The sequence below is a fragment of the Castor canadensis genome, chromosome 3 (genome assembly GCF_047511655.1).
Source record: "Castor canadensis chromosome 3, mCasCan1.hap1v2, whole genome shotgun sequence".
NCBI lineage: Eukaryota > Metazoa > Chordata > Mammalia > Rodentia > Castoridae > Castor > Castor canadensis.
In genome coordinates, this window is record NC_133388.1 from 130,508,416 (window position 1) to 130,535,143 (window position 26,728).

The following is a 26,728-nucleotide window of genomic DNA, read 5'->3' on the forward strand; positions in this document are numbered from 1 at the left end:
CCCACGCTCCCCTTTCACCTCGCGGCGGTTGGCTAACGTGGAAGTCAGACCTGCCGGCCGGCGGAGGAGTCGGGGTCGCGCAGCCTGGGAGGAGTTGGGCGCGCGGGGACGGCGACGGTGGTCTTCGAGGCACGGGTTGGCCTTTCCGGGAGGGAGCGATGGGGTGCGCGGCCGCCGGGGAGCGGGCTCCGGTGTAGTCCGCGCGGCACCTGGCCCGGAGCGAGGCGGCGGCGGGAGCGGGGAGGCCTGCGAGGGCTGCCGCCCCGAGTGCCCGGCCTCGCGCGCCATGGCCCCCATGGGCATCCGCCTGTCCCCGCTGGGGGTGGCTGTGTTCTGCCTGCTGGGGCTCGGCGTGCTTTACCATCTGTACTCGGGCTTCCTGGCTGGCCGTTTCAGTCTCTTCGGCCTGGGCGGCGAGCCGGGAGGCGGCGCGGCGGGGCCCGCGGCCGCGGCCGACGGGGGCACAGTGGACTTGCGCGAGATGCTGGCGGTGTCGGTGCTGGCTGCTGTCCGCGGCGGCGACGAGGTGCGGCGCGTCCGTGAGAGCAACGTCCTCCACGAGAAGTCCAAGGGGAAGACGCGCGAGGGAGCCGAGGACAAGATGACCAGCGGCGACGTGCTGTCCAACCGCAAGATGTTCTACCTGCTCAAGACCGCCTTCCCCAGCGTGCAGGTGGGTGGGTGGCGGACAGGGCGCGGGGTGGGTCGGGGGAGCCGGAGGGCGGCGCGCCTTCCCGGGCCGGGGAGCCCCTGGCGGTGGAGCCTCTCGCTCCCATTTTGCACATGCGAAGATTGAGACACACAAGTGCCTCCCTGAATGCTGGTAGGGTTGCACTTAGTCTGACTCTCCGCCCATGCCCTTTTGGCCAAGTCTCCTCGGTTGTGTGCGTGCGAAGTGTACCTGGGGCCGGGTTCTGGGTGGGAGTTGATGCCAAAAGGCTGAAAAGATGAACTGCATTGGCCGGCTGTGTAAATGAAGGGGATAGAGCCAGCAAGTCCCTGTTCCTCCTGGAGTTCATTACTGGAAGGGTCGTGACTGTAGAGTGTTTCCTGCAGGCCAACTAAAAGGCTAAGAACTAGAAGTCTTGTTGCAGAAGTGATAGCACGCAGGGCGTTGGGGGCAGGGGGTGTGCTCATAAATTACTTTAGCTGTAATGTTATAGGACCCGCTGAATAGCATGTAGTTGGGGGGGGCCCTTCAAGGAAGCGTTTGGAAAGGCACTTCCTAGCAACTTTATTTCAGCGGTGTAGCCACCTGGCACTTGATTAGAGAGCCATATTTATGCCGGAGAATGAAACTGAATAACATTTACCTTTTCTTCGGGTAGGTTTCTGGAGGAGTTGACATTTTCTTAAGGAAATCCAGACCTTCTGGATTTGTTATTAATACTTTTGGAATTCAGTGGAACTGCCATTGAGTTGAATATACTTCAAACCCTTTTTGAATTTATTATAGTTCCAGAGGAAGAGCTCAGTGTTTAACAATATCTTATAAATGTGTTTTACCTAACAGTAGGTTTTGTCTACTAGAAAGGAAAGTTGTTTTCAGTGGAATTTTATTTATTAAATAAACAGTGATAACTAAACCCAAGCGTCTTTGGAAGGTGTCTGACATTTTACTTTTCTTGAAAGAATTAGTATATTGCCACTGTAGAATTTTGTATCTTACATAACTCTCCTTCCAGTCGTGTACTACTGCTTTGATTTTCTTTCTCCCCTTACCTTTTTTTTTTGCTTTCTTTCATTCTTCCATTTTTATCTGTGTTCTTTTATTTTTTTTCCAAACATTGCATTTGTGTTATGAACTGCTAGAAGCCAGATGTAATTAACATTAGTAGAATTTTTTTCAAATGTCTTCTCAAACAAAACGCTGAATATTTCCACTTTTTATTTTTCCCTACTCTTTTTTTACCATCACAAATAATACTTATCTTTGTTTTCATCTAGGTGTAAGATATGCTTGTGAACTGTCTTTCATTCTCCTCTCCAAAATGCTTGTGCTTGCCTAAAAGTTTATAGACAAAGCAGACATTTAAGAGAAGTTGATGTGTGATAGTGTAATAGTATTAAGGATAATCACTCACTGAGTATATTGTAGGTGTCCAGATCCTGGCTATGCAGAGCTTCATTTCATCCAGGAACTATAAATTTCACAAAAATGGGATATCTGAGGCTCCCGAAACTCCACATACTTTTTGTTTTTGTTTTTGGTGGTAATGGAGTTTGAACTCAGGGCTTCACACTTGCTAGTCAGACACTACCACGTGAGTCACTCACAAGCCCTCCATTCCACATCTTATGTGAAATATCTAACTCTTTATTTTATCTAGAGTTTTAGGAGGATATTTAAAACTTACAGTATGATTTCCTGGGGAAAAAACATGCAGTCATAGAAGTTTAAAATTTAGCAGAGTTGAATTTTTTTTTTTTTCAAAAAGGTAAAGTGAAAAGTATCTTAAGTAATGACACATAATGTGTAGTGTGTGCATGCGCTTGAGTTTTCACTTACTAGGAAAACAATAAGAGAATAGCTGCCAAGAATAGCAAGTGGCATTAAACACAAAAGCTAAGCTTTGGGGTTTAGGATTGTTTAATTCTCTGTCTTAATAGAACATAACTTTGCCTTTTTGTGACTATTTAAATGTTTGCCTATACATAATTAGTGTTTAGGTTGGAATAGAGGAGATTGTGTTCATTTACACATTGTTATAGGGATGGTATCATGTGGAGCTATCTTCTTTTATTCCAGTTTTATTAGACTAGAGGGCAAATGTTGTAGCCATCTAAGTAGAGATTCAATCCTAAGTTTTTTCTCCCTTCTCCTCCCCAAACGTCTAGAAGCACAGTCTTCAATGCCTGATTGTTTTTGAAGCCACATCTACCCCAAATTTTTTGTTAAGAAACTTAACTCATATCCTACTTAGTTTATTTCCTCATGGAAAATGACTATTAAAAAGCCACATTTTTTAATGAATTTATGTTAATTGTACAAAGGCTTTCACTGTGGTGGTTCACACATACATATTTTATACTTTGATCAGATTAACCACCTCATTGCTCTCTCTTTTTCCCTGTCTCCTCTCCCCCATATTTTTCCATCATTTTCAGTGGGTTTCCTTATGGTATCTTCATGCATAAACACAATGTATTTTGATACTCACCCTCCATTTGCTTTTCCTTTCCACTTCTCCCATCCTCCCAAAACAGTCCCACAATTGCAGTCATGTTTTTATGTGTGTGTGTGTGTGTTTGTATGTACATGTATGTGCATATATATGTATACAGATATATATGGTATACAGATACATACACACATTTTAATTCTAGATTTCACGTATGAGAGAAAATACATGTTTGTTCTTCTAAACTTGGCTTATTTTAATTAATAGGATGATTTCCAGTTCCATTCCATCTATTTTTCTGCAGATGATGTAATTTCAGTCTTGTTTATGTCCAAATAATACTCCATTGTGTATATACCATATTTTCTTTATTTGTTCATCAGTTGAAGGGACATCTAGGCTGATTCCACAGCTTGGCTCTATAATAAACATGGGTGTGCAGGTGACTATTCTTTGTATATGTGCCCAAGAATAGTTGGGCATATGATAGTTCTATTTGTAGGGTGTTTTTTTTTTTGGTGGTGCTGGCATTTGAACTCGGTCTCGTGCTTGTTAGGCAGGTGCTCTACCACTTGAACCACTCCACCAGCCCTGTTTTTGGTTGGGTATTTTCAAGATAGGGTCTTACAAACTGTTTGTACAGGCTGTTTTCGAACCTTGATCCTTCTGATCCCTGCCACCCAAGTAACTAAGATTATAAGTATGAGTCACCAGTGCCCGCTTATTTTTAGTGTTTTGAGGAACCTCCGTACTGATTTCCATAGTGGCTGTACTAAGTTGTATTCCCACCAACAGTGTATAAGGATTTCTTTCACCCTACATCCTCACCAACATTTATTCTGAATGGATGAGATAAAAATTTAGTGTTGCTTCAATTTGCATTTCTTTTATGGCTAGGAATGTTGGTCATTCATACTTTTGAGAATTGTTCAGCTCATTTGTCCATTTATTAATTGTGGGTTTGGTTCTTTTGGAGTTTAGTTTATTGAGCTCCCTGTATATTCTTTTAAACCCCTTGTCAGGTAAATAGCTGGCAAAGATTTTCTCTTATTCTGTATCTAGTCTCTCCATTCTAGTATCTGTTTTCCTTTGCTGTGCAGAAGTTTTTTAGTTTGATGCAATCCCATTTGTCAGTCCTATTTGCTGAGCTATTGGAATCGAGAAGTTCTTGCCTATACTAATGCCTATATCTTCCAGTGTTTTCCCTATGTCTTCCTGTAGTAGTTTCAAAGTTTCAGGTTTAATCACTTCGAATTTTTGCCTCCCATGTTCATTATTGTGAAAATAGCTGTAGGCTGAAAGCAATCTAAACATTCAGTGCAATCCCCAGAAAGTTCTTGTGGAAGCACAAAAGACTTTGGATAGGCAAAGCAATCCTGGATAAAAAGAGCAATGCTGGAGGTTATCACAATACCGGGCTTCAAGCTATGTTTTATGAGCCATAGTAACTCAAACAACATGGTACTGGCACAAAACAGACACATTGACCAGTGGAATAGAATAGATGGACCAGAAATAAGCCCACACAGTTATACCAAGCTGATTTTTGACAAAGGTGCCAAAAACATACATTGGAGAAAAAGACAGCCTCTTCAACAAATAATGTTGGGAAAACTGGATATACATATGTAGAAGACTGAAACTAGATCCCTATCTCTTGCCTTGTACTGAAATCTTTTTCTTTTTTTTTTTTTCCTCTACAAATGGGAGAAGTCTTGTTTCTCCCACTGCTCTCCTATCTAGAATGTGAGTGCTGAGCTTTTCTATTCGATGTTCCTTCTTCAGTAAGAAAATACTAGAAGTCACTCCCCAAGAGGCATTTGACAGTGTCTGAAGACATTTTTGCTTGTCACAGCCATGGGTAGAATGCTGTGTAGCACCAAGTGGGTAGAGAGAAAACATCCTACAATGCATGAGACAGTCCTTATCTGGCCCAATTTGTCAGTTGGTGCCCAGGTTGACAAACCATACTCCAGAGAAGTGTGTGCTGCCCAAACAAAACTCAAGTTTGACCTTATATTGATGGATTTTCTTTTCAGTCTTTTTCAAGACATGGATCTTGGGAGAATCCTCAGGGAAACTGGCAATGCTTGATTTCACTGTGTCAAAATAATAGTAACTGCAGCCATTTGTATGACATGGTCTCTGATTATATCCCTTGTGGGTAAAGATGTAGTTTTGTGGAGTGGGCTTATAGCAACAAAACAAACTTAGATTTACAGTTTTTATTTAATGCATAGAGGACACCAGTTGTGGGGCTCCAGTTCTTAGCCTGTCTTGTTTAAAATTTTGACAGTGACTTATTTGAAGATAAAGCATAGTTCTCCAACATGGAAGCAGCAGGTTGCATCTGTGCCTTTCTTGACCTATAGGATAGGAGATGTTAAACTCATCTCTCAACAGAAGTACTCACTGGAAAAGTTGAGAAGCACTAACACAGTGCAGAGAACTTCTGCTTTGACATCCTTTGTAGTCACCAGACTAAGTGGCTCTGGCCAGTCACTTAACTTCTTTTATCAGGATAACTCAGAATTGGTACTGACATGTGCCCTGCAAGCAGAGAAGAAAACGAGTTCAAAGGAGCAGGCCCAAGAGAAGTCATACCACAGTAAATTCAAGTAATATGATGAACTTCAACATGATGCATTTGGGACAATTAAGTGGAAGAGATTAGAAAGTTAGGCATGGTCTAGATCATATACCAAGATCACTGGAATTTGTATATGATCTTTAATATTAGAGTACTAAAAGGTGACCAGACTTTGAGACCTGCAATATGCTGTATTTGAGGCTTTGGGCATTTGGAGATGAAACTAGTTAGGTGTCTGTTAGAATAGACCTTGGAACACAAGAAGAACAGAACTAAGGCATTGAGGGAAAGTTAGCTAACATTAGCCTCTGGTAAGTAGCTAACCTTTTTAATGTCAGAACAACATAGGGAAAGTAATGTTGCCTCCATTTTGCAGATAAAGAAACAGTCTGGAGAGGATAAATAATTTGTCAAAGACTGCACAGCTAGAAAATAATTTTAGGTTCAGTAAGAGTCACATAATTCAGAATCGTCACATGCTTGTCTGATTCTGTATATAAACAGTATAGGGAGTGTAAGAAAAGTACACTCTTAACTGCAGTGTTTTGAATGAATGGAGACTCAGACTGGATGCTTGGAGAGTAGTTTGAAGGGAGAAAGTGGATACAAGAAGACAGATTAGGAGACTTTTTCAGGTCAGAGGTGATATCTTTTAAATTAGGGTTGTGTTTGTAGGGAATATATAGAAAGACATGAAAAATTTTCAGGGATGCATTAAAAATGATTCTTGCTTACAAGAAGAAAACTATTTGTTTGGGAGTGTAACTTAGTGGTAGAGTGCTTGCTCAGCATGTATGAGGCTCTGCATTCCATCCCCAGCACCATTAACCAGGAAAAAGTAGATCTTATATTTATAGTTTTCTCTGTCGATGGTTTTGTTGATAGTAAAGGGGAGTGAGTGATGACAAGTTGGAGAGGTGGATTATGAGGGCCATGTTAGCTTTGTGGTAGAGGTGCCTTTGGTGTGTTTAAGGGTAGATGTTAAGGAGGAAGTTGAACATACAAGTCTGAGGCTCTAAAGGGACATGTGAATTGGAAATACAAATTTATGAGTCATCAGTATTGCAATGTTAATTGAAACTGGCTGGGGACAGGATTGCTTAGGGAGCCCATGTAAGGGGAAGGGGAAGATAAGACTAGGACCACAGAAGGATAATAAAGACTGAAAACAATCATTTAGTAAGAGTAATAGCAGCCAGCCTTCATTAAATGCTCACTCCATGTTAAGAATTGTATTAAGTTTTACTATTTTATATTTCATTGATTCTTAAGAATCCAGGAGGTATATCTGTTTCTCTTTGTTGCAGTGAGGTAACTGTAGCTAAGAAAGGTTAGATACTAAGCTGAAGTCAGTCACATACCTAACATGAACTCAGGCAGTCGCTAATCAAGGTCTGATCATTGTTTTGTGTATATATCATTGGCAACCATTGTGAAAGCTTCCTTAGTGGCATGTTGTAGAAGAAGCAAAATTGAAAACAGGGATAGGTGAGAAGAGGAGACAGTAAAGACAAGTCTTTAAAGAAATTGGACTTCTATATAAGTTGGCTAGGGCATTTTGGGACTAAGAGAAGATTTGTAGATTTTTTTTAAATTATTATTGTGCTGGGGGTACAATGTGACATTTACAGAAGTTCTTATAATATATCATAGTGAATTCGCCCCCACCATCATTCTCCTTTATTCTTCCTCCTGTAGGTTTTTTTTTTTGGTATGCAGTATTTGTTTTATTTAAGATATGTGACACTAGAAACATGTTAAAGAATATTTTTGAGAGGTTGTAATTGATAACAAAGGGCTTCTGGAAAAGGTCAGAATAGGACAGATGAGGGATGTTTATACATTTAGAATAGAGTTACTGAATGGCTGCTCTGTTGGTCAGAGGTCTCCAGAGAAACAATCAATAAGGATTTATTATGAGAAATTGGCTCATGGAGTATGGAGCTGAGAAGTTCCACAATCTGCATTCTGCAAGTTGGAGACCCAAGAAAGAAGGTAGTGTAGCTCAGTCCAAGCCTGAAGGCCTAAGAACCACAGAGTTCAGTGATATAGTCTCAGTCTGAGGGGGATGGCAGGTGTTGTCTCTTAAGTGCCAAGGAAGAAAAACACAACCGAATTTGGTGAGCTATAGAAATGTTTCATCAGACCAGTTAAGCTAAAGAAGTCCATTCTTGGTCTAATATGAGAATGTTTAGATAGTTGTCAGATAAGATGTTATTTATGAGCATAGCCTAAAGTCAGTTTGCAGTTTGCTGAGTCCTAGAAGCTTTTTGTTACCCTGCTAAAATTATAGGTTCTTTAAAAGCTGCATTTTTCATTCCCAGTCTAATGGATTTGGGAGTGGTGATTGGCTGTGGCTGTTGTCTGTAGGTAGGTGTAGGATTTTTGTAAGGTTACAGTTAATTTATTAGAGTTCAGTTCCCTGTTGAAGTCTCTGATAGGCAGTAAGCATGAGGGAAGTAGAATAGATTGAGTAGAAAAGTATTATGGGGAAGGAAAAACAAAAACAAACTAGTAGCTAAGAATAATAGCTTCAGCCCAGAAGCACTTATTGAACACTTACTTTGGTTTAGACTGTCGGGATGGGACTATAGTCGTGAAGAAACTATGGCAGAACCTGTGTCCGAGCTGATCATGATAGATAAGTAAACATGTAAATATGGTCATTTTAGATACTGATAAGGACTTTGTGGAAGAAAAAATAATGTCCTGTAGGAAGAGTGTTTGGTAGTCCTACTTTACCTGTGGTAGTCAGAAAAGACCAGTCTGAGGTAGTGTCATTTGAACTGAGACCTGGATGATAAAGTATAGGCCATCATACAGAAATCTGGGGAAAGTGTATGAGCAGAAGAATTCAGCAAGTTCAAAGACCCCTGAGGCCAAGGGATTATAAGAAGACTAGTAAATCTAGAGTGCCAGTAAATAGGGTCCAAATGGAGAGAGTCACTGGACAGTGGTTGACAGCGTGAAATAATCCAGGATTTACCCGGTACATATGGTAAGGAGCCTGAAATTTATCTCTGCATAGGGGAAACCTTTGGAATGTTTTAAACAGGGAGTGACATGATCTGATTTAGGAAGATGACAGGTTGCTTATTTGAGAAGCAAGCTGCTCTGATTTTGTCTGTTTATTTATTATAGTTGGGTGTGAAAACAGTTCAGTGTATAGTAGTCATTAAACGGTTATTGAATGAATGAGTGAGTGAGTGAATGAATACACTGTAAGAGACAAGAATAATTGAAGGCTATAATAGGAATTCAAGTGACAGATCCATCATAGTGACTTAACAACACTAGCATTTTCTTGGTAGACATGGTGAAACATTAAGATTGGGAGGTAGATTTTCAGGACTTACTGATCAAATGTGGGTTGTAGAAAAGGATTAAGAAAGACTTCCAGATTTTGACCTTAGCAGCCATTTATAAGGCTGTTTACAGTGGAGGGTAGTGAATTTATTAAATTGGTAGGTGTGCAGTGGTAGTGGCAGGTTATAAAAAAGAACTTGCCTAGAAGTAGGTTGGGAGATTATGTTGATGTTCTTGTTGTCTTACTCCGTTTGTTTCTCCCTAACTTGATTCTCAGTGAAGATCTATTCAAATAAAGTTCATAATGTGTGTGTTCACATTCAGTAGAGTGCATGGAGAAACTGACTTCACTTCTGGGCAAGTCTTAATAAATAAGGCTCAGTAGTTGCTAGTCAGACTTATCACTGCCAGTTTTGTAAACTACAGTGGACAAGATCCATGAGCTACTTAAACTTTCCTGGGAGTATTTTATTTATTTACTTATTTATAAGTTCATTCCTTTTTGTATGGTATTACTGCTGCACTCATTCCTCTGATATAACCTAGCATTGTCATTGCTGTTTCAGCTGCTCTAGCAGAAACCTAAGTCTTGATGTCTGGTAGGGAAAGTCAACTACACCATGATACTCTCTTATTTTTCCCTTGGTTCAAAATATTGTGACTTTTACTGGCTTTTACTCTGCCATGTAAATTTCAGAATGGCTTTACCAATTTCCAAGGAGAAGTTTAAAAAAATCAGTAAGGATTTTCTTAAGTCTGTCAAAATGGGGTTTCTTTTTGTGTAGGTTTTCATTAATGGCTTTTAAAGAAGTTTAATTTCCTCCATATATCTTGTATAGTTTTATTTCCAGGTAATTTATTTGTTAGTTTAAATGATTTTTTTTGAAAAATTAAATTTTTGTTGCTGATATATAAAAATGTAGTGGATAAGTATTTATCTTATACCTAACAATTTTTATATATTCTATTACTTTTATTTGGCAGCACTGGGTTTCAAACTCAGGGCCTCATGCTTGCTAGACTGGCACTCTTATCATTTGGGCCACTCCTCCAGTCTTTTTTTTTTTTTTTTTTTTTTGTGATGGGCTTTTTTGGAGATAGAGTCTCGAGAACTATTTGCCCTGGACTGGCTTCCAACTGCGATCCTCTTGATCTCTGCCTTCTGAGTACCTAGTTCATCTGTGCTCTATCATGAATCAATATTTCATTCATATTAAGCCTGTTTATGACTAAATGACTTTGTCTGATATGAATATATCATGTTTATCCATTCATCAGTTAATGAATATTAGGTAGTTTCCAGTTTGTAGCTTTTGTGAATAATTCTAGCCACCTTGTCTCATAGATTAGCCCTACCATAACTCTCCAGCAAAATTCCTCCTGTACTTCTCTGCTTTATTTTCTCCTCCTTATCACTATCCAGCATACTGTATGTCATTCTACATGTTTTACTTATGTGGATTTATTGTTCATTTCCACTAGAATCAGAATTTCACAGGGGCAGAGATTTTTGTCTCATATTGATTACCACTTTATCTTTAGGTCCTGAAACTATCTGGCATATAGTTGGCAATCAGTAAATCTTTGCTGAATTAATAAATGGATAAGTGAATGGATGAATCAGATATTTATTATGCTTGGTACTAAGAAATATTTTGTGGTTTAAGTGGCTTGATACTTCTGGACTATAACTATTCTTAACCTCTTCTGTAATACCTTGGAAACTTTCAGGGGGCCTTCCAGCAGTTGCTGATAGCTGTGGCATTTTTACGATGTTGGTGCCTTTTTGAGTAAAAAGTAAAATACATGACTATGTATTTTCAGTTTGCAGTCACTCCAGTATTGTATGGCATCATATGCAGAATAAACATTACATACTATGGAAAGGGACCTTCTCAGAAAGCACAGGACCCAAAGCCTTTTCTGCTTAGAATGAAATCCACATTTCTTCTTCATATATATCATGATCTGATAGAGGAAGTCTTCTGATTGAGCCAATATTTGAGTAGGGTTGACAGATTTTTATGAATTTTTAAAGTGCAACCAGTTATTAGGTTTGCTTCTCTGTGTATATCCTAATTTCCAAAAATTAATGACATTCTAAAACATTTTAAAGTCATTAAATTACAAATGAAACTATTTAAAGGATGTATTAATCTATTTAAAGCAGAGGTTCTATACATAAGATGGGGTGAGGGCATATTTGGCAATGTCTAGAGACATTTTGGTTGTCAGAATTGAGGGATGGTAGCAGGTTCTACTGACATCTAGCTGTTAAACATCCTTCAGTGCACAGGACAGCCCCACAACAATGAATCAACCAGTCCAAGCTGTTGGTAGTGCCAAGGTTTAGAAATCTCAGTTTAAAGCAATTTATAATGTATTTTCTTAGTATAATACTTATTATAGATGATATTGTATGTATTCATACATGCTTGATGACTTATGGAAAATAATAGCTGTAAAGGTATATATGTGTGTGTTATGTATCCTTTCTTCACACTACACCCTTATGTATCTGTAGGGTAAATCATTTTATGTTTTAATTTTGTTCTCTAATAAGTAAAATGTAGAAAATTTGACTTTACCTCCTTATCCTGTGATACATTTTTGATATGTAGTTAAAAAATGCAGCTTCTTTGTCTCTTTTAATTGCTTATTTCTGCTTATTTAAGTTTCATGATATCTTATCTGTTTCATAATTTCCAGATTTCCTTTTCCTTATTAGTTAAAGGTATATGTTAGGTGATCTCTTTTTCTAGAACATTTTATTTCTTAATACTCATAATTCCCAATTTTTAAGGCAAAATTGCTTTGTTGAGGGCATTGCCACTTCTATTTACTTTTAGCTATAGTTGCTTGTGCTCAGTATTCTAGAATGTTATCTATTTTCATACTTAAAAGTTTAAAATTTTTTCTACTTTGTTCTTGGGGTGTTTGTTTGTTTGTTTGTTTGAGACAGGGTCTCACTATGTAGCACAGGTTGACCTGGAACTTGTGATCCACCTGTCTCAGCCTCCTGCATGCTGGGATTGCAGGTGTATACTACCATGTCTAGTCTTTACAACTGTTATTTTTTTAAGCCATCATTAAGTTTTAAGTGGCTCATTTCTTTGATACTTAGTTTCTTTCTGTATTTGAAGTCTCTGTCTTGATTAACCAACAAACAAACTTGAGTATTAGATTAGAAAGACAAGATGTCACTGGAATCTTTTTTTTTTACAATACTTTCATTTTACAGTGAGTACCTTGAAATAAAAAAAAATACAGATTTATTTAGTGACAGTTTGTGTTATTTTGTCTGAAGTATTTTTTTCTGTTGTGTTTTATTAAATAGTAATTTTTTTCATTTTTTAACTGTCCTCTATTTTTGGTATAGATAAATACTGAGGAACATGTGGATGCAACTGATAAGGAGGTTATTTTATGGGATCATAAAATTCCTGAGGATATCATGAAGGAAATATCTACCCCAAAAGAGGTGCCAGCAGAAAGTGTTACTGTCTGGATTGACCCTCTTGATGCTACACAGGAATATACAGGTAATTATAAAAGTAATCTTATTCTTTCTACTACTCATTTATATTAAAGAACCTGACCAGGTAGATAGATTAGATAGATAGATACATAGATAGATAGATACATAGATAGATAGATAGATAGATAGATAGATAGATAGATAGATAGATAGATGTTTTGGAAATCCAGTTAGATTTTAAGACAAGAAAGCTAATGAGAATTATATGAAATGTTTGGACTGGTTCAGTAATTCTCAGCTGTGTGTTTTTGCCCCAATTCCTGTATTATAATGTATTCCTCTATTCACAGCAGCTCAGAATCAATGGCGTACTGATTCATCAATAAAGGAACATTTTTAACAATAACAGCAACATAGTGTCATAATTAGACACCTATTAGTGAGGAAGTTTATTTAACCAGAATAGTTTGGAATATTGGGAATTTGACCAATATTTGACCTTGGAATTAAAAATGGTAAATCCTGGGTACCTAGAAAGCAAGAAGTAGCAAAACAGAATTACCCTCCCCCTTCACATTCTTTTTACCTAGTCCTAGCTCAGGTTTCATTTTTGTGCATCCTTTCTTAGGCCTTGTTTACCCTGCTTTTTCTCTCTTACCTTACTGTATGTGTTGAAGTTAGTTGTTTATTTGTTTTGCTAGATGTAAGCTCCTTGAATATGGGAGCTTCTACTCTTTGACCTTCATATTCTGTGCACTTAACTTGAACCAACAGATTGCTATTTAGAGAACAGTGAAAGACACTAGGGATGTGTGTGTGTGTAAACTGAAATTATAAAACAGCATTTTCCATGTTTGCATGAGTTAGTAAAGCTTTTTTACAAAACATTTTTCCTAAACTGTACTGGCCTGATCACATAATAACAATATTTAGTAAGCATATCCTTTATGCAAGGACTGTTGTAAGTGCCTAACTTGATTTTTAAATTAATTCTAAAATAAAAGATACTTTAATTGATACCTAAAGATGGGTCATTAATTGTTATTTGCCCAAAGATATGCAGCTAATAAGATGGTGGACTGGGAAAATAACCCGAATAATCTGCTTTTGGAACCCGAGCTTTTTCTATTTCCTATAACTGGCCCTCATCCCTGGACTCTGTTTGCTTAAGGAGATTATCTTTGAGAGACATTTCATGCATATAAATTTTTAATGAAATTAAGTACAGTATTATATATGGAATTTGTTCACAGTACTTTGACAATTGTGTGTATGTGTTTTGTTTTTTCCTTACAGAGGATCTTCGAAAGTACGTCACTACTATGGTGTGTGTAGCTGTAAATGGTAAACCTGTGCTAGGAGTTATACATAAGCCATTTTCTGAATATACAGGTATGAAATAATGTGAGAGCTTTCAAGAGTTGTTGAATTGTTTATTGTACTTAACCATTATATTAAAATCTCATCTGTAGCTAGCTTGGTAATTATTAAAGTTTGTTCCCTACACTTTCAAGACAGGTCTTCCTTTTTACCATCATTCTCTTTCTAGGCAAGAAGAAAAGGAAAAGAAGAGCAAAAGTTCTATCCCAGATATTCTTTTTGCTAGGCAAAAATAACTTAAAGCTCCATTCATTTAATCTCTGCTTCATCTCATTGACTAATCGAAAGAAAATTAAAGCCTCAATAAAAGCAATGAAGAGAAAATTGATGTTAGATAGGCATAGAGATTCACATTTGAGCCTTGGTTTCCCATATTTGTCTATATTAGCAGAAAGAATAGAAATAATGCCCAATTTTTTAAAAACTTCATTCTTCTGTGATAAAGCTGACTTGTCTAATGTGTTGGCATGTGAAAATGCATGCTAATTACCACACTCTTAAGTGTCACAGCTTCCATTCCTGGATGCCTTGTGTCCTCCTTTCAGAATGTTATTTTCAAACCCAGACTGTGTATTGATCTTGGCAGGGATACTGTTTGTAAACTATTGTATGTTTGCCAGAATTTAGCTGTTTGTGACTACAGTGGGAACTACATGTTGTTGTAGCAGTTGGAATTCGTACCACTTGGGCCCAGGTACAGCTCAGTGGTAAAGCCTAGCATGATACATGAGGCCCTGGGCTTACCCCAGTACCACATTAAAAAAAAAAAAAACCCTCTTATCAGTTGCTTAGAATTAATTCCTTATGTTTAAAATTCTTAGAAACAAGAAATACTTGAATAATATTTTAATGAAGTAATACATAAATAAGTTCTAATATCAGAAGTCTATATAGCAAAGTGTCAATTACTTTTTATTTTTACTGGGCATTTTTAGCATATCTTACTGGTAAACAACATTCTGCAGCTGCTATTTTACTTGACTCCTGTTACCTTCTCATCATTGTGTATGGTTATTTAAGTACCTACTATACTTTTTAAAATGTGTCCACATAAGTGTTAACAAATGAATATATTGAGTTTAACATGAAGTACATTTTTTAAAATAGTAAATTAATAATTCTTATCTAAAGTCATTCTGATATTATCTACTGAAATGTGCTATTTTTATCCTCTTATACAATACTGACCTCTAGAGATAGGTCATTGTAAATTCACTTCTTAGTAAAACTTTTCTGTCTTCTTCATTTTTCTTTTCACTTTTATTATGAATATTTTCAAACAAACAAAATTACAATGAATCCTCACATACTCCCTCCAGATTAATAATGTTGCATATTTGCTGCTTTTCTTCTATATAAAGAAAATTATAGGTGTCATAACATTTTACCATATATGCTTAATTACGCATCTCTAAAAACTAAGGACATTTTTCTCCACAAGAATACTGTTAATATATTAAAATTAACAATTATTCCCTAATGGTATCAAGTATTAACATTTCCCAAGTTGTTCCTAAAGTAGACTTTATAGCTTGTTACTTCAAGCCAAGACCCAGTCAGGTGAATGCATTTCTTTTGGTTGTTAAGATTGTTAAATTCTTGTAATCAACTTCCAGCCCCCTTTATGCCTGTAGTGTTGACTTGTTGAGTCATTTCTCTTGTCTTTTGGATTTGTCTCATTGTTTCCTAAGGGTTTTGTTTAACTTGTTTATTTTTATATCTTATTTTTATAAAGTACATATTAGATCTGAAGCCTTGATTAGATTGAAGATTATACATTTTTATTAAGAATACATTGTAAAACTGGGCATGGTGGCTCATACCTGCAATCCCAGCTACTTGGGAGGTGGAGATAGGAGTATCAAGTTTGAGGACAGCCTGGGTGAAAAAGCTTGAGACACTAACTGGAAAATAAAAGGCAGGAGGGTTGGCTCAAGTGGTAGAGCCCTTTCATAGCAAGCACATGGCCAAGTGTTCAAACCTTGGTACTGCCAGAAAATAAAATAATACATTGTATATGTTCTTCATGTACTTCTGCATTATATTGATAGGATGTATAGAGTTTCCTTGTTTCACTATTAATGATATTCAGGTGGTTAAAGTAGTCATGACCGGAGCTTTCAATTACAAAATTATTTTTTCTTGCTACCAGCAAGTAACCTTGGTATTATTTGAGATCTATTTTCCATTAAACTCTTCACATAATAGATTTAAGATGTATTAAGGATATTACAAAATGAGATTTTCTAATTCTGTTATGTTTTCTATATATGTTATTGAGTACTTTTTCCATCAATTGGAGTTAACTGAGATGTATTTTCTTCTAGAAAGGCAGGGTAAATGCTTAAGTCTTTTTCTCTTTACTAATTTTCAGAGTAAGGATTTAAAATACAGACCACCTCCAGTGGGGAGAATATTTTTTTCAGGAAAGAACCCATGCTTTTTCTTCTCAATGCTTTGTTGCCAAATTGAAGTTCTATGTTCAGTAGTCCTCATATTAAATGGGACCTTTTTCTTGGGGAAGAATCTTGGCCCTCATCTACCACCACTGAAAGTTCTCCAACCTCCATACCTCTGTGAAGCTCCTTGCTGTTATCCCCACAATGGGGTAAAATCCAGCATGTACTCTGCTGATCTTCCGTGTTTTTTTTCCTGCACTCATATATTTGTGTTTGGAGTTCTCCTGTCTCCTACTTACTCTATAGGGTTAGATCATTCCCATTATGGGGTGTGTATGGTATTCAGAAGGTGGTACGAGAAGAGTCCAGGAGGTGGCTATCATCTTTAGGGAACTTAGAAATCCAAACTCTGCTAATTTTTTAAATTTTATTTCTGTAGCTAGGAATAAACTCATGATAAATCTACTTTCATTGCTAACCATGGTAGACTATATTTTAATTCCATAGTGAGTGAATGCTGGAACAATAATCTAATTGGGATAATTCTGAAGAAGATGGCTGGCTTTCATAGTTTGATAGCCAGTGAAGAAAACTTCCAAGCCAAGAAAAACATCTCAAGCCATCTCTGAGGTTCCCTCCCCCCTTTAGTCTGTTCTCTTTTGAAATGTAATACTTTTTATATTCCCTGATAAAACAGACATGTAAACTTAACTAGCTTACTTCAACTATTTTCTGTTTATAAAGCCACTTAGAAGCTTGAGCCAATATGCAAATAAGTGTAGCTATGAATATATCCAAAGTAAAACAGTATGGGATAAAAGTCAGTTTTAAAATTTGAGCTATGTTTGTCACAGGTTGGTCTTCCCAGGAATCAGAATGAGATGCAGATTAGATGCAGGATGTTTAGTAGGGAGTGTTAGAATCAAGTTTGTGAAGGGAGAGAAGGAAGAGTGATAAATGCAGGGAGATACGAGTTGCAGTACAGTCCCAGTGGAGGCTCAGCTAACACAGCAGGGGAACTCTTCAGCCAAATAATAATCATTCTCTGACTGCACAGGAGGAGTACATGACCTTGTTTTTGACTTTGTCTTAATATATACCTGTCTTTTTCTTTTTTCAGTTGTATTGGGGTTTGAGCCATGTCCCCAACTCTTTTTGCTTTAACTATTTTTGTAATAGGGTCTTGATTTTTGCCTGAACTGTCCCAGCTGTGATCCTCCTACCTGTGCCCCCTATCTAGCTGAGATGATAGGCATACATGACCACATTCAACTTACTGGTTGAGATGGAGTCATGCTAACTTTTGTCTGGCCTAGCCTTGATTTATGATCCTCCCAAAATCTGCTTCCTGAGTAGCTGGGATTACAGCCATGTGCCATCATATCCAGCTCATACCTGTTTTAAAAAATTTACTTTTGTCCTTAGAAAAAATAAAACATTCTGTTTTGCAGAAAAAAATAATTCTATGGAAGATTTTTTTTTCAGTCTCTGGATAATTAAGAGTTACAAAGAGTGTAACTTATACCTAGTATACAAGTGGATTAAGAGTAATGGGTTAAAAGAATTTGAAAGCTTCAGTGCTGTTAATGGATATTACATTTGCTTTTCAGCTTGGGCAATGGTAGATGGTGGTTCAAATGTGAAAGCACGTTCTTCCTACAATGAGAAGACCCCACGGATCGTTGTGTCTCGTTCCCATTCTGGGATGGTCAAACAGGTTGCTTTTCAGACGTTTGGAAACCAGACTACAATCATCCCAGCTGGTGGTGCTGGTATGTTCTTCCTCCTGCGTGATTCCTGGTACTGTTCTCAGCATAGGTGAAAACTGTGTCAGGAGACTGATTGGTTTATTCCAGGCTTGGGAAGAAAGTGAGAAAGAATAGCATACTTTGAAAGCAGGCTCATTCTCCTGCTTGGTAATCTCTAGGATGGAATTTCATTGGCATTGGTGATACCAGAAGGAAAAGAACTCAACAAAAAAGATTTCTCTTCCTCAAATACTACAGAAGCATCTTTCCATCGTTGTTGTACCATTAGTAATTGCTTTTTATATGGTCTGACTTCAAAATAATTGTTCTGTTATTTTAATATTGGGAACGTCTGGGAGAGGAGGAAACATCAAGCACTTAAGATGTTTCATATGGCAGAAGGATTCCAGGAGTTACCCTAGCTATTATTAGTCACTTTTAACATCCCTGAACTCTGCAACTTGACGTCTGGATGAGTAAGATACCCAAGTGACCACTCATTGACTATATATTCCATGCTGTTATATTACCTGATTATAGATCAGAGGTCAGCCCACCATTCTGAAAAGGGACAGAAAGTAAATATTTTAGACCCTGCCACATAACAGTCTGTGGCATATTATCTTTGATTTTTTTAAAGCCACCTTCTAAAAGCTATGAAAAAATATTCTGTGAAATATGTACAGAAACAGACCATGATCTGGATTTGGCTTGGGGACCATTTGATGACTTCTATTATATATGAGTGCTGTTACATGTCAGAAGGGTTTTAATTCAGGTAAACAGCAAATTATGGCCAGAAAACATTTGTGTTGGTTTTATTCTTTTCGGTCCCTCCTCATTACAAGAAGAATTTAAGAGTAATAATGTTGGTTTTTGTTCTCTTCTTTCAGTCAGTCCTACTTAGATGTTTAAGTAGTCTCTGTGGGTGTTTAGCCTCAGGATAATGTTGTTTCATAGAACATGATACATATTGCATGTGTCCTTTGTAGAAAACAACCACAAAAATTTAAAAAATTGAAGGCATATTTGGTTACACTTGAGACTAGTTTAGTAAGTTATTTTGCAGTATATTTTTACTCCTTAAGTTTAATGTTTGTATTGTTACTTGTAAAAATATATTTTATTTGGACATAATTATTGACTTAGGAGAGTTACAAAGAGAGTACAGTGTGTACACATTGTCCTGTTTTTTTCAACATGCTCAAAACAGTGTGCTCAGTCAAAAATGTACATTTCTTTCTTAAGATCTTTTGAATAATAACCTAAATTCTGTGTTTATCTTTTAGGTTATAAAGTTTTAGCACTCTTGGATGTGCCTGATAAAAGTCAAGAAAAAGCTGATCTATATATCCATGTGACATACATCAAAAAGTGGGATATTTGTGCTGGTAATGCCATTTTAAAAGCCCTTGGGGGGCATATGACCACCCTGAGTGGTGAAGAAATCAGTTATACAGGGTCCGACGGCATTGAAGGGGGACTTCTCGCTAGCATCAAAATGAACCACCAGGCTCTGGTCAGAAAACTCCCAGATCTAGAAAAGACAGGACATAAGTAAGCATAACTGACAACAGGGTGCATCTCTTCCAGAGCTGAAATGGTCAGCTTGAACTGCTGGAAGTGTCAAATGATTGGTGGAGACTATGCATGGTTAAGGCCATCCTGAACTTTTTTAAGTATTTATGAAGCATCAGAGACTTATTTTCCCTGAAATAGGATGGAAAATCAGGGAAAATGGGTTGCTTCATGTCTCAAGTATTGTCTTTATTTTTGAGACTATTTTCGTACAGTTGTCATATACAAGCGCATATATATATATTTGTGAATTAAAATCTATAGCTGAGTCTACATTGTTATGAGTCACCATTTTCACACATCATGAATCTGCATTATTTGTTAATACTTTGATATAGAATTGGGTTGAAGGAAGGATTGTTTAATGTAACTTTGCAGTTATATCTCATTGAGAATAAAGTAACAGGATTTTTACTCCTATTCAGATGGAAAGCACAAGAAGCCTCATTCATTAATATGCAACAAGTGCTCTGATTCATCTGTTATTTCCATGGATTAAAATGGAAAAAGCTCAAACTGATCTTTTCTTTGAAATTTCAATAACAGGTTCACCAGCTAGTAAAAAAATACAGACGTGATGGTTTGCATTGTAATTGTAATTTTCTGTGTATGTGTGTGTATGTGTGTTTTGTTTTGATAAAGAAAAGTATATTTTTACCCATGGGTTCAACATTTCTGCCACCTTGCTGTTGACTTTCATATTCCCTGTGAAAGATGCATGGTTCCATCTGTTCCCTCCTGACCAACATTTAGTCTTTAACTTATAAGGTTTGGTTTTAGGTTTCAGGGTTAGTTCTATGATTTTACTACACTTAAGGATAAAATATGTTACAAGGCACTATAAGAATATAAATGATTTTATTGTAATTGAATGTTACCTGAGTCTACGGCCATACCACCCTGAACGCGCCCGATCTCGTCTGAATGTTACCTGACATCTGGATTGAACTAGTTTTTGTTAATTTTCAGGAACTTTGTTTTAATCAGTTTTAAAAGTTTTGCCAGGTTTATATATAGAGAGCTGTCATTATCAAGAATAAGTATGGTTGCTTTTGCTGTGGTTGCTTTTACTATTAATAAAGTACTACTAATAAATGTACCTAACCTAACCAAACTCTCAAGTAGTAACTTTTGAGATACTTTGTAGTTTCCCTTCCAGTTACATTAATGAAAGTTAAACTTTGATGCAGGTTTTTTTTCCTGTTCATTTGGCCCAATCTGCTTAGGGGGAAAAAAAAGGTTATGCAGTGTACATTGTGGTGCTTGCTTTTTAAGCTTTCTTTTATTGAGATGTGTGTTCTCTCAGTGTGATTTTCTAGAAAATTCATGTAAGCGGTCAGTACTGTTACTGCATGTGTCTTCAATGCCCTTGTAGGCCATAACCTACTTATAAAGTAAGGAATTTCTCATGCGTGCTTTCTTTTTTCTTTTTTAAAAAAATTTAACTCTAAAACAACTTTCTATTTTCCTATGTTGGAAGTAAATTGAGCAAAGAATGTACATTCCAGCCTGGTAGGATGTACATGCTTTTTAGATGTGCATGTTATACTGTCCAAACCCCTTAATTCCTCATTAGTGAACTGAATCTAGTAGTCTACAAATGTTTTCACTTCGTATCTAGCAACTATTAACAGGTACATTAGGCCTTTGTTCAATGAAAATTCACCCAACATTTTAGTAGTTGAAACGATATTTAAATAGGACTTAAGTGTTATGAAAAGAATTTCAGAGACATTTTTTTCTTCACAATATGACAAGGAAAGGAAACACTTTTTTCCTTAGAAGAGAGGGCAAAGACAGATATTATTAGAGTCCTGTAACAAATATTTTTTTAATTGTGTATCAAAGAAAAATGGGACTGGCAAGTAGGAAGTGAAATTTAATTAGAGTTTTTAAAATATATAGAAACTTTATGCTTTAATTGAAGTAAAACTAGTACCTATTAAGCATGATTACTTTAGTTTTATTTTTAACTCTTTCATGCATTACTAAGGCTGTGAAGGAGATGTGTTATATGCAAAATCAAGCTATTGGCTGAGAGTTAAATACATTATTTTTATAATTTGTTGGGTATAACCTAGTTACTGAAGATTTTTTAAGTACTTTTATAGAAAGCTCATTTTCAAAACTTTGTTTATGTCTCAAAGCCAGTATACATGACAAGAAACAGTATTTACATTCATGAGACATTATTGTGCCAGCACATACTAAGTAGTAAAACACCTTTATGAGTAAGTAAGGTATGTAACCACTCCTAGAATTAATAAAGTTATTTCTAAAACTTAGCAAAGTAAGTACAGTTTACTTTTAGTGACTCCCCTTGCTGAACTCCTGGTCTTCCCCTTCCTTCATCCTTGCCTTTACTTAGAGATAATTTTCCCTAGAAAGCTGAGTTTTATATATCATATTTAGTAGAAGCAGTGTCATCATAACCTGAGTGTCCAGCTGCCTCCTCCTCTGCCTTCTTGATCTCTATCCTATACCTGTCTCCTTGGCCCATTTATATTCTGGTGAAGTTTCCAGTGAGGGAGATCAATCCTGGTAGGTGCCTAGTTGACAATTACTTTTCAGACTATATAGAAAGAAAAGGAAAATCACCTTCAAGGTCACGAACCTTTATGTTGTCAAGTCTAAAGCATTTCTTCCCACCCATCTCTCAAGAATGTAAACGTGGAAAATATGAGAGAGTTGGATAGATAACCCTACTGGAGAAAACCACCTTTCCTGTTTTCTTACTCATATTCCCCCATCTCACTTGAGTTCACAAGATCGTACAAGATGGCCATATTTTTTGTCTTTGGTATGTGATTGTCCTCTTGCCCCCCAATTTTAGTGAGTTTTTTTTATTTTAAATCCATAATATTCAGATTGTTTATGATGTATACTGAAGTAACAGTCATTTTGGTTTATGTTTTAAGCAATTGTGAAAAGTCTTCCTGTTTGCTGTGTGCTCCCTTTGAGTCCCTTGCAAATTGTGTCAAAGGAGGTGGGATGGGGGCTTGATTGAGAAGAGGGAGAGGAGAGGCAAAGGCAACTGAGGAGGGGTACCAGGCAAGCATCTGGCCTGGCCCCTTGGATCTACCCTTGTCTTAATGCTAAATTGAAAAATTAGACTTCACTCAGTCTGTGAAGGTAACAACTGTCTCTGATAGCTGAGGCATAAGTAAAGTAGAGTGCCACTGCAGTAAATAAAATACTCAGCTTTCCTCTCATGAGTAACACCTTGAAGGCCTTCCTGACATAAAAGCAGTTATTCAGATGACTAGCTACAACTACTTATCGTGGCTATGTGTTGATTGCCCCTAGGTAGAAATAGTCAATTTTTATTTTATAGCTTGGTTGAGTTTAAGATATATTTAATTATATGCCTAAAAAAAAATCTGTCTTACAACTGTTGTGGAAAATAACCTAATCTGTGGTTTTATTTTTATCCTAAAAAAAGTTGTGCCTTAATAATAGGGCATTGATAAGGAAAAAACAAAACCTTTTTTTAATAGATGGGAAAAATAGGAACTTTTGCCATTCAAATTTAAGTTCTTTTAGTGTTTTTAATATTGGAGTTGGGAAATTCATTAAAATTAAATAAAGTTGATATGAAATTATTTTTGCATAATCTAGCATTTACAACTAAAGTACATTTTTATAAGAACTGGCATTTTGATGTATATAAGTCTGAAATGATATTTCATGTTTTGAGTTTTAAATTAATACCAGGATAGATCACATTTTACAAATTTTACTTTCAAATAAGTCAATTCAGTGTGCTAACTTCTCTGTTCTAGTTTTCTAGTCATTTTATTTAAAAAAAGCTATTCATGGTAGCATGTCAGTTATTTGTTAATGTTAATACTGTATGTATGTGACATCACAAACAGTTCCTAAGGAGAAGATTCTAATTCTGATTAGCAGCTACTTTGTGGGCAATTAGAATCAAATTTGTAATTCAAAAGGAGGTTTTGGTTTTTTGAGATGTTGGTTTTATAAATTATTTATTTTGATCTCTTCAAAGCCTGGTAGGTTGTATGCATTTCAATATATCATTGGCAGAGATTCTTTTTCAAGTTGGGTGGTGAATTAATGTGGAAAACTGAGATTTATGTTTTTGAGATAATACAAACCAAATTTTGAAGTTAAGGATGATGTTGATAATATTAAAACAATTTGTTCTATATTGTGTTTGTAAGAGTTCGTAAAGTATTACAGTTACCATAATTTGTATGACTTGCAAAAGCTGAAGCTGACATTTTATTAGTAGTATTTTCCATTAAAATTCTAAGATGTATTGCAAGTAGTGAATTTTTATTAAGGAGCAACTTTTCTGTATTTTTCTAAAATAGCAAAGAAAGCATACTAAGTGGACAGTTAAGCTACAAAGAGGTTTTCTTTCTCCCCAAATGAACTTGTCTAGTCTTCATCATTCGTGTAGTGTTAAGGAGGGAACATTTATTTTTTACGCACACTTACTGTACTCTACTGGCAGAGCCACAAGTAGTTTTTTAAATCTAACAGAAGAAACCATATTCTGCAATGATGAACAATAACACTGCCAGGGTTTTGTTTTTCCCTTTTGACTTACCTTGAGCAGCTACACATGTATATGCTGGGTTTACACTGAAATTATGAAAGTGTTTCCTGTCTGTGTCCCTGGCTCTTCAAATTTTTTTTTTTTTGTCATCACTACCTGTTACTCCATTTCTAAAAATGGGTCAACAGTGAAAGAAGTTAAAATGAAAACACTTTACTTTTGAATCCTCTTTCCCCTTTCACATACTTGAAGCCATTGGGAGCTAGACCTTTTCCTGTTGTGGAGACATTCTTTGCCACAGCTTTCTTGGCTTGTTCTGGCTTGCCTTGCCCAGATGGTGAAAGTTAAGTGGGTCCCAACTCCAACCTTTACTAGGAAATAAGCTGTTTCTCACCATGGCTTTAGAGCAGTTTTTTTAGCCCTCATGTATATACCACTTTTATATACATTGTTACTAGTTTATAAACTTCTTCAGGAGAGGGATTGGCTCTTCATGATTGTGGGGTTTTCATCATAACCTCAATACTTGACTTGCATAAGTTAGATCCTTAGTATGTGTTGAACTAAATTGACTAAAGGATTACTATTAATGTTAACATGTTATATGCTTCAGTTGTATAAGCTAGTTGTTTCTTTTATAAATACCTGTGATTATCATCCTACACACACTAAATTATTTTTTAAAGTTTTGCCTTTCCTACAGATACTATATCCTATGGCCAATTAAATATAGAAAATGTGATTGCTTCCAATGAAAATTACCTCAAACTCTACCCCTAGATATACTTTGCCAAGTAAAATTGAGCTCTAAATAAATTGGTCATGTCTGAAACAGATGGTGTGCTGAATTTACTTTTTTTCCTCTCTTTTAAAATATAGTAAAACATAGATAAAAATTACCAGATCAGGTGTTGGGGATTTAGCTCAGTGGAAGAGTGTTTGCCTGGCAAGTGCAAGGCCCTGAGTTCGGTCCCCAGCACCTGAAGAAAAAAAAATTTTTTTTGAGTGTATGATTCGATGGTATTAAGTGCACTCACTGTGTTGTGTGATCTCTACCACTGTCCATTTGCAGAACCAGTTCTACATTTCCAAACAAATCGTGTGTCAATTGATGGCTCCCATCTTGCCCTCACTCCACCAGCCTATGTTGACCTCCATTCTGTTTTTGTCTGAATAAATCGGCTTTTTAACCCTTAATTTTATGGAACTTTTCTGTCTCCTCTCACCACAAAAAGCATCTGTTTGAGAACGTATTTACATGACAGCAAAACTCTTACTCGAATCCTTTGTCAGATTTTTAAAAAGTTAAGATGGAGGAAAGAAAAGTACAAAAGAAAAAGTTGTTTTTTCTTGTTACAACAAAATACTTAAGATTATGTACCTTGATTTATTTAGCTCACCATTCCAGAGGTTCAAGGGCATGGCACTGCTGCTGATTAGCTCTGATGAAATCTCATGGTGGGACTGTGTGGGAGCAAGATGATCATTTTAAAATATGATCATACTGCAAGACAGGAAGTCAAAAAGTGATCCAAGGATCAGTGTGAGGCTTCTACCAAGTTGCTCTCCTAAAAACTCCCTAAATCTCTTCTAAGAGCAGCACCCCCAGTGATGTTGCACTAGGCTGCACCTCAGTGGTCTATCTCTCACATCATCATATTCAGGACCCATCCTTCAACACATGAACCCTTGGGACACAAACACATCTCAACTATAGCAGGTGGTAATAAAAAAAAAATTTGTTGAACTACCCAAGGCTTTTGTTCTCAAGTCTTCTAGATAATAAACATATCCAGCCTCAAAATTTTTTTTAGTTTGGTTTTTGCTCAGAATTAATAAAGCAAGCTTTGGAATAATAGCAAGACCTTTCATTTGATCACTGGCAAACTGTTTCTTACTGCTGTTAAGAGCTGTTTCTTGTTATGACATCTTAATTCCTTCAGCAACCACTCAAACATAAATGGACATTCTTTCAAGAGTACAACTTTTCTAAAATTTTTCTTGTTAAATTTCCTAAGGATTTCTTGAAGTATTTGTGGGCTTTGCAGATTAGCATCTCCTCAACAAAGCTGAGTGTAAAGATGGCAGGGTGAGAAAAGAATCTGAGCTTGCCCTCAAAAGATGATGAGCACTGTTCAGCTGTGAACTTGTAGTGTAAGATGTGCTGGAGTTCACTACCATCCTTCCATATCTAGCCACTCTAAAGGCCATGGTTACTTGTTGAAGAGCACCTGTTTGAATACTAGAAGAAGCATATGACTGATGCTTTTCAGAGATTCTGAAATCTGATTGTTTAAGTCATTTGTAGTGCTTTGGAACTATTAAAATATACCATAATAACTGTATTTATTCCCAGTACACAGCTCACGGAAGGACAGTTGGGTGAAGAATGTGCTTTGTTTATCTAGCTTCCCTTAATGTTTTCTTTCCTTTTTGTCTTTTTTAAGCCACTGCTGAGATAGGGGTAATTTAAACTCCTGTCCACTTGAAATCTATGCCATGTACCAAAAAATACTAGGTGGTCCAATGGCTATTGGTGAGCTTTCCGAACAGTGCATTCTAACTTGTTGGACTGTTAAGAGATTGCCTCTATTGCTCTGCT

At 36.7% G+C, this 26,728-nt stretch overlaps 1 protein-coding gene across 1 annotated transcript; it reads left to right on the top strand.

Moving 5' to 3' along the window:
• Positions 1 to 24,958, top strand: Bpnt2 (3'(2'), 5'-bisphosphate nucleotidase 2). Its single transcript, XM_020184808.2, has 5 exons — positions 1 to 673; positions 12,398 to 12,560; positions 13,793 to 13,888; positions 17,886 to 18,047; positions 19,313 to 24,958. The coding sequence occupies exons 1-5, from the start codon at positions 287 to 289 to the stop codon at positions 19,582 to 19,584; spliced, it is 1,080 nt and encodes a 359-aa protein (XP_020040397.1). The 5' UTR covers positions 1 to 286; the 3' UTR covers positions 19,585 to 24,958.
• The last annotated feature ends 1,770 nt before the right edge of the window (positions 24,959 to 26,728 follow it).

What these genes read in the sequence shown, in the direction of transcription:
- Bpnt2 (XM_020184808.2), top strand. Translation starts at nt 287, where the DNA reads ATGGCCCCCATGGGCATCCGCCTGTCCCCGCTGGGGGTGGCTGTGTTC. An exon ending in TGCTACACAGGAATATACAG is followed by an intron (nt 12,561 to 13,792) that starts GTAATTATAAAA and finishes TTTTCCTTACAG; the next exon opens with AGGATCTTCGAAAGTACGTC. An exon ending in GCCATTTTCTGAATATACAG is followed by an intron (nt 13,889 to 17,885) that starts GTATGAAATAAT and finishes TTTGCTTTTCAG; the next exon opens with CTTGGGCAATGGTAGATGGT.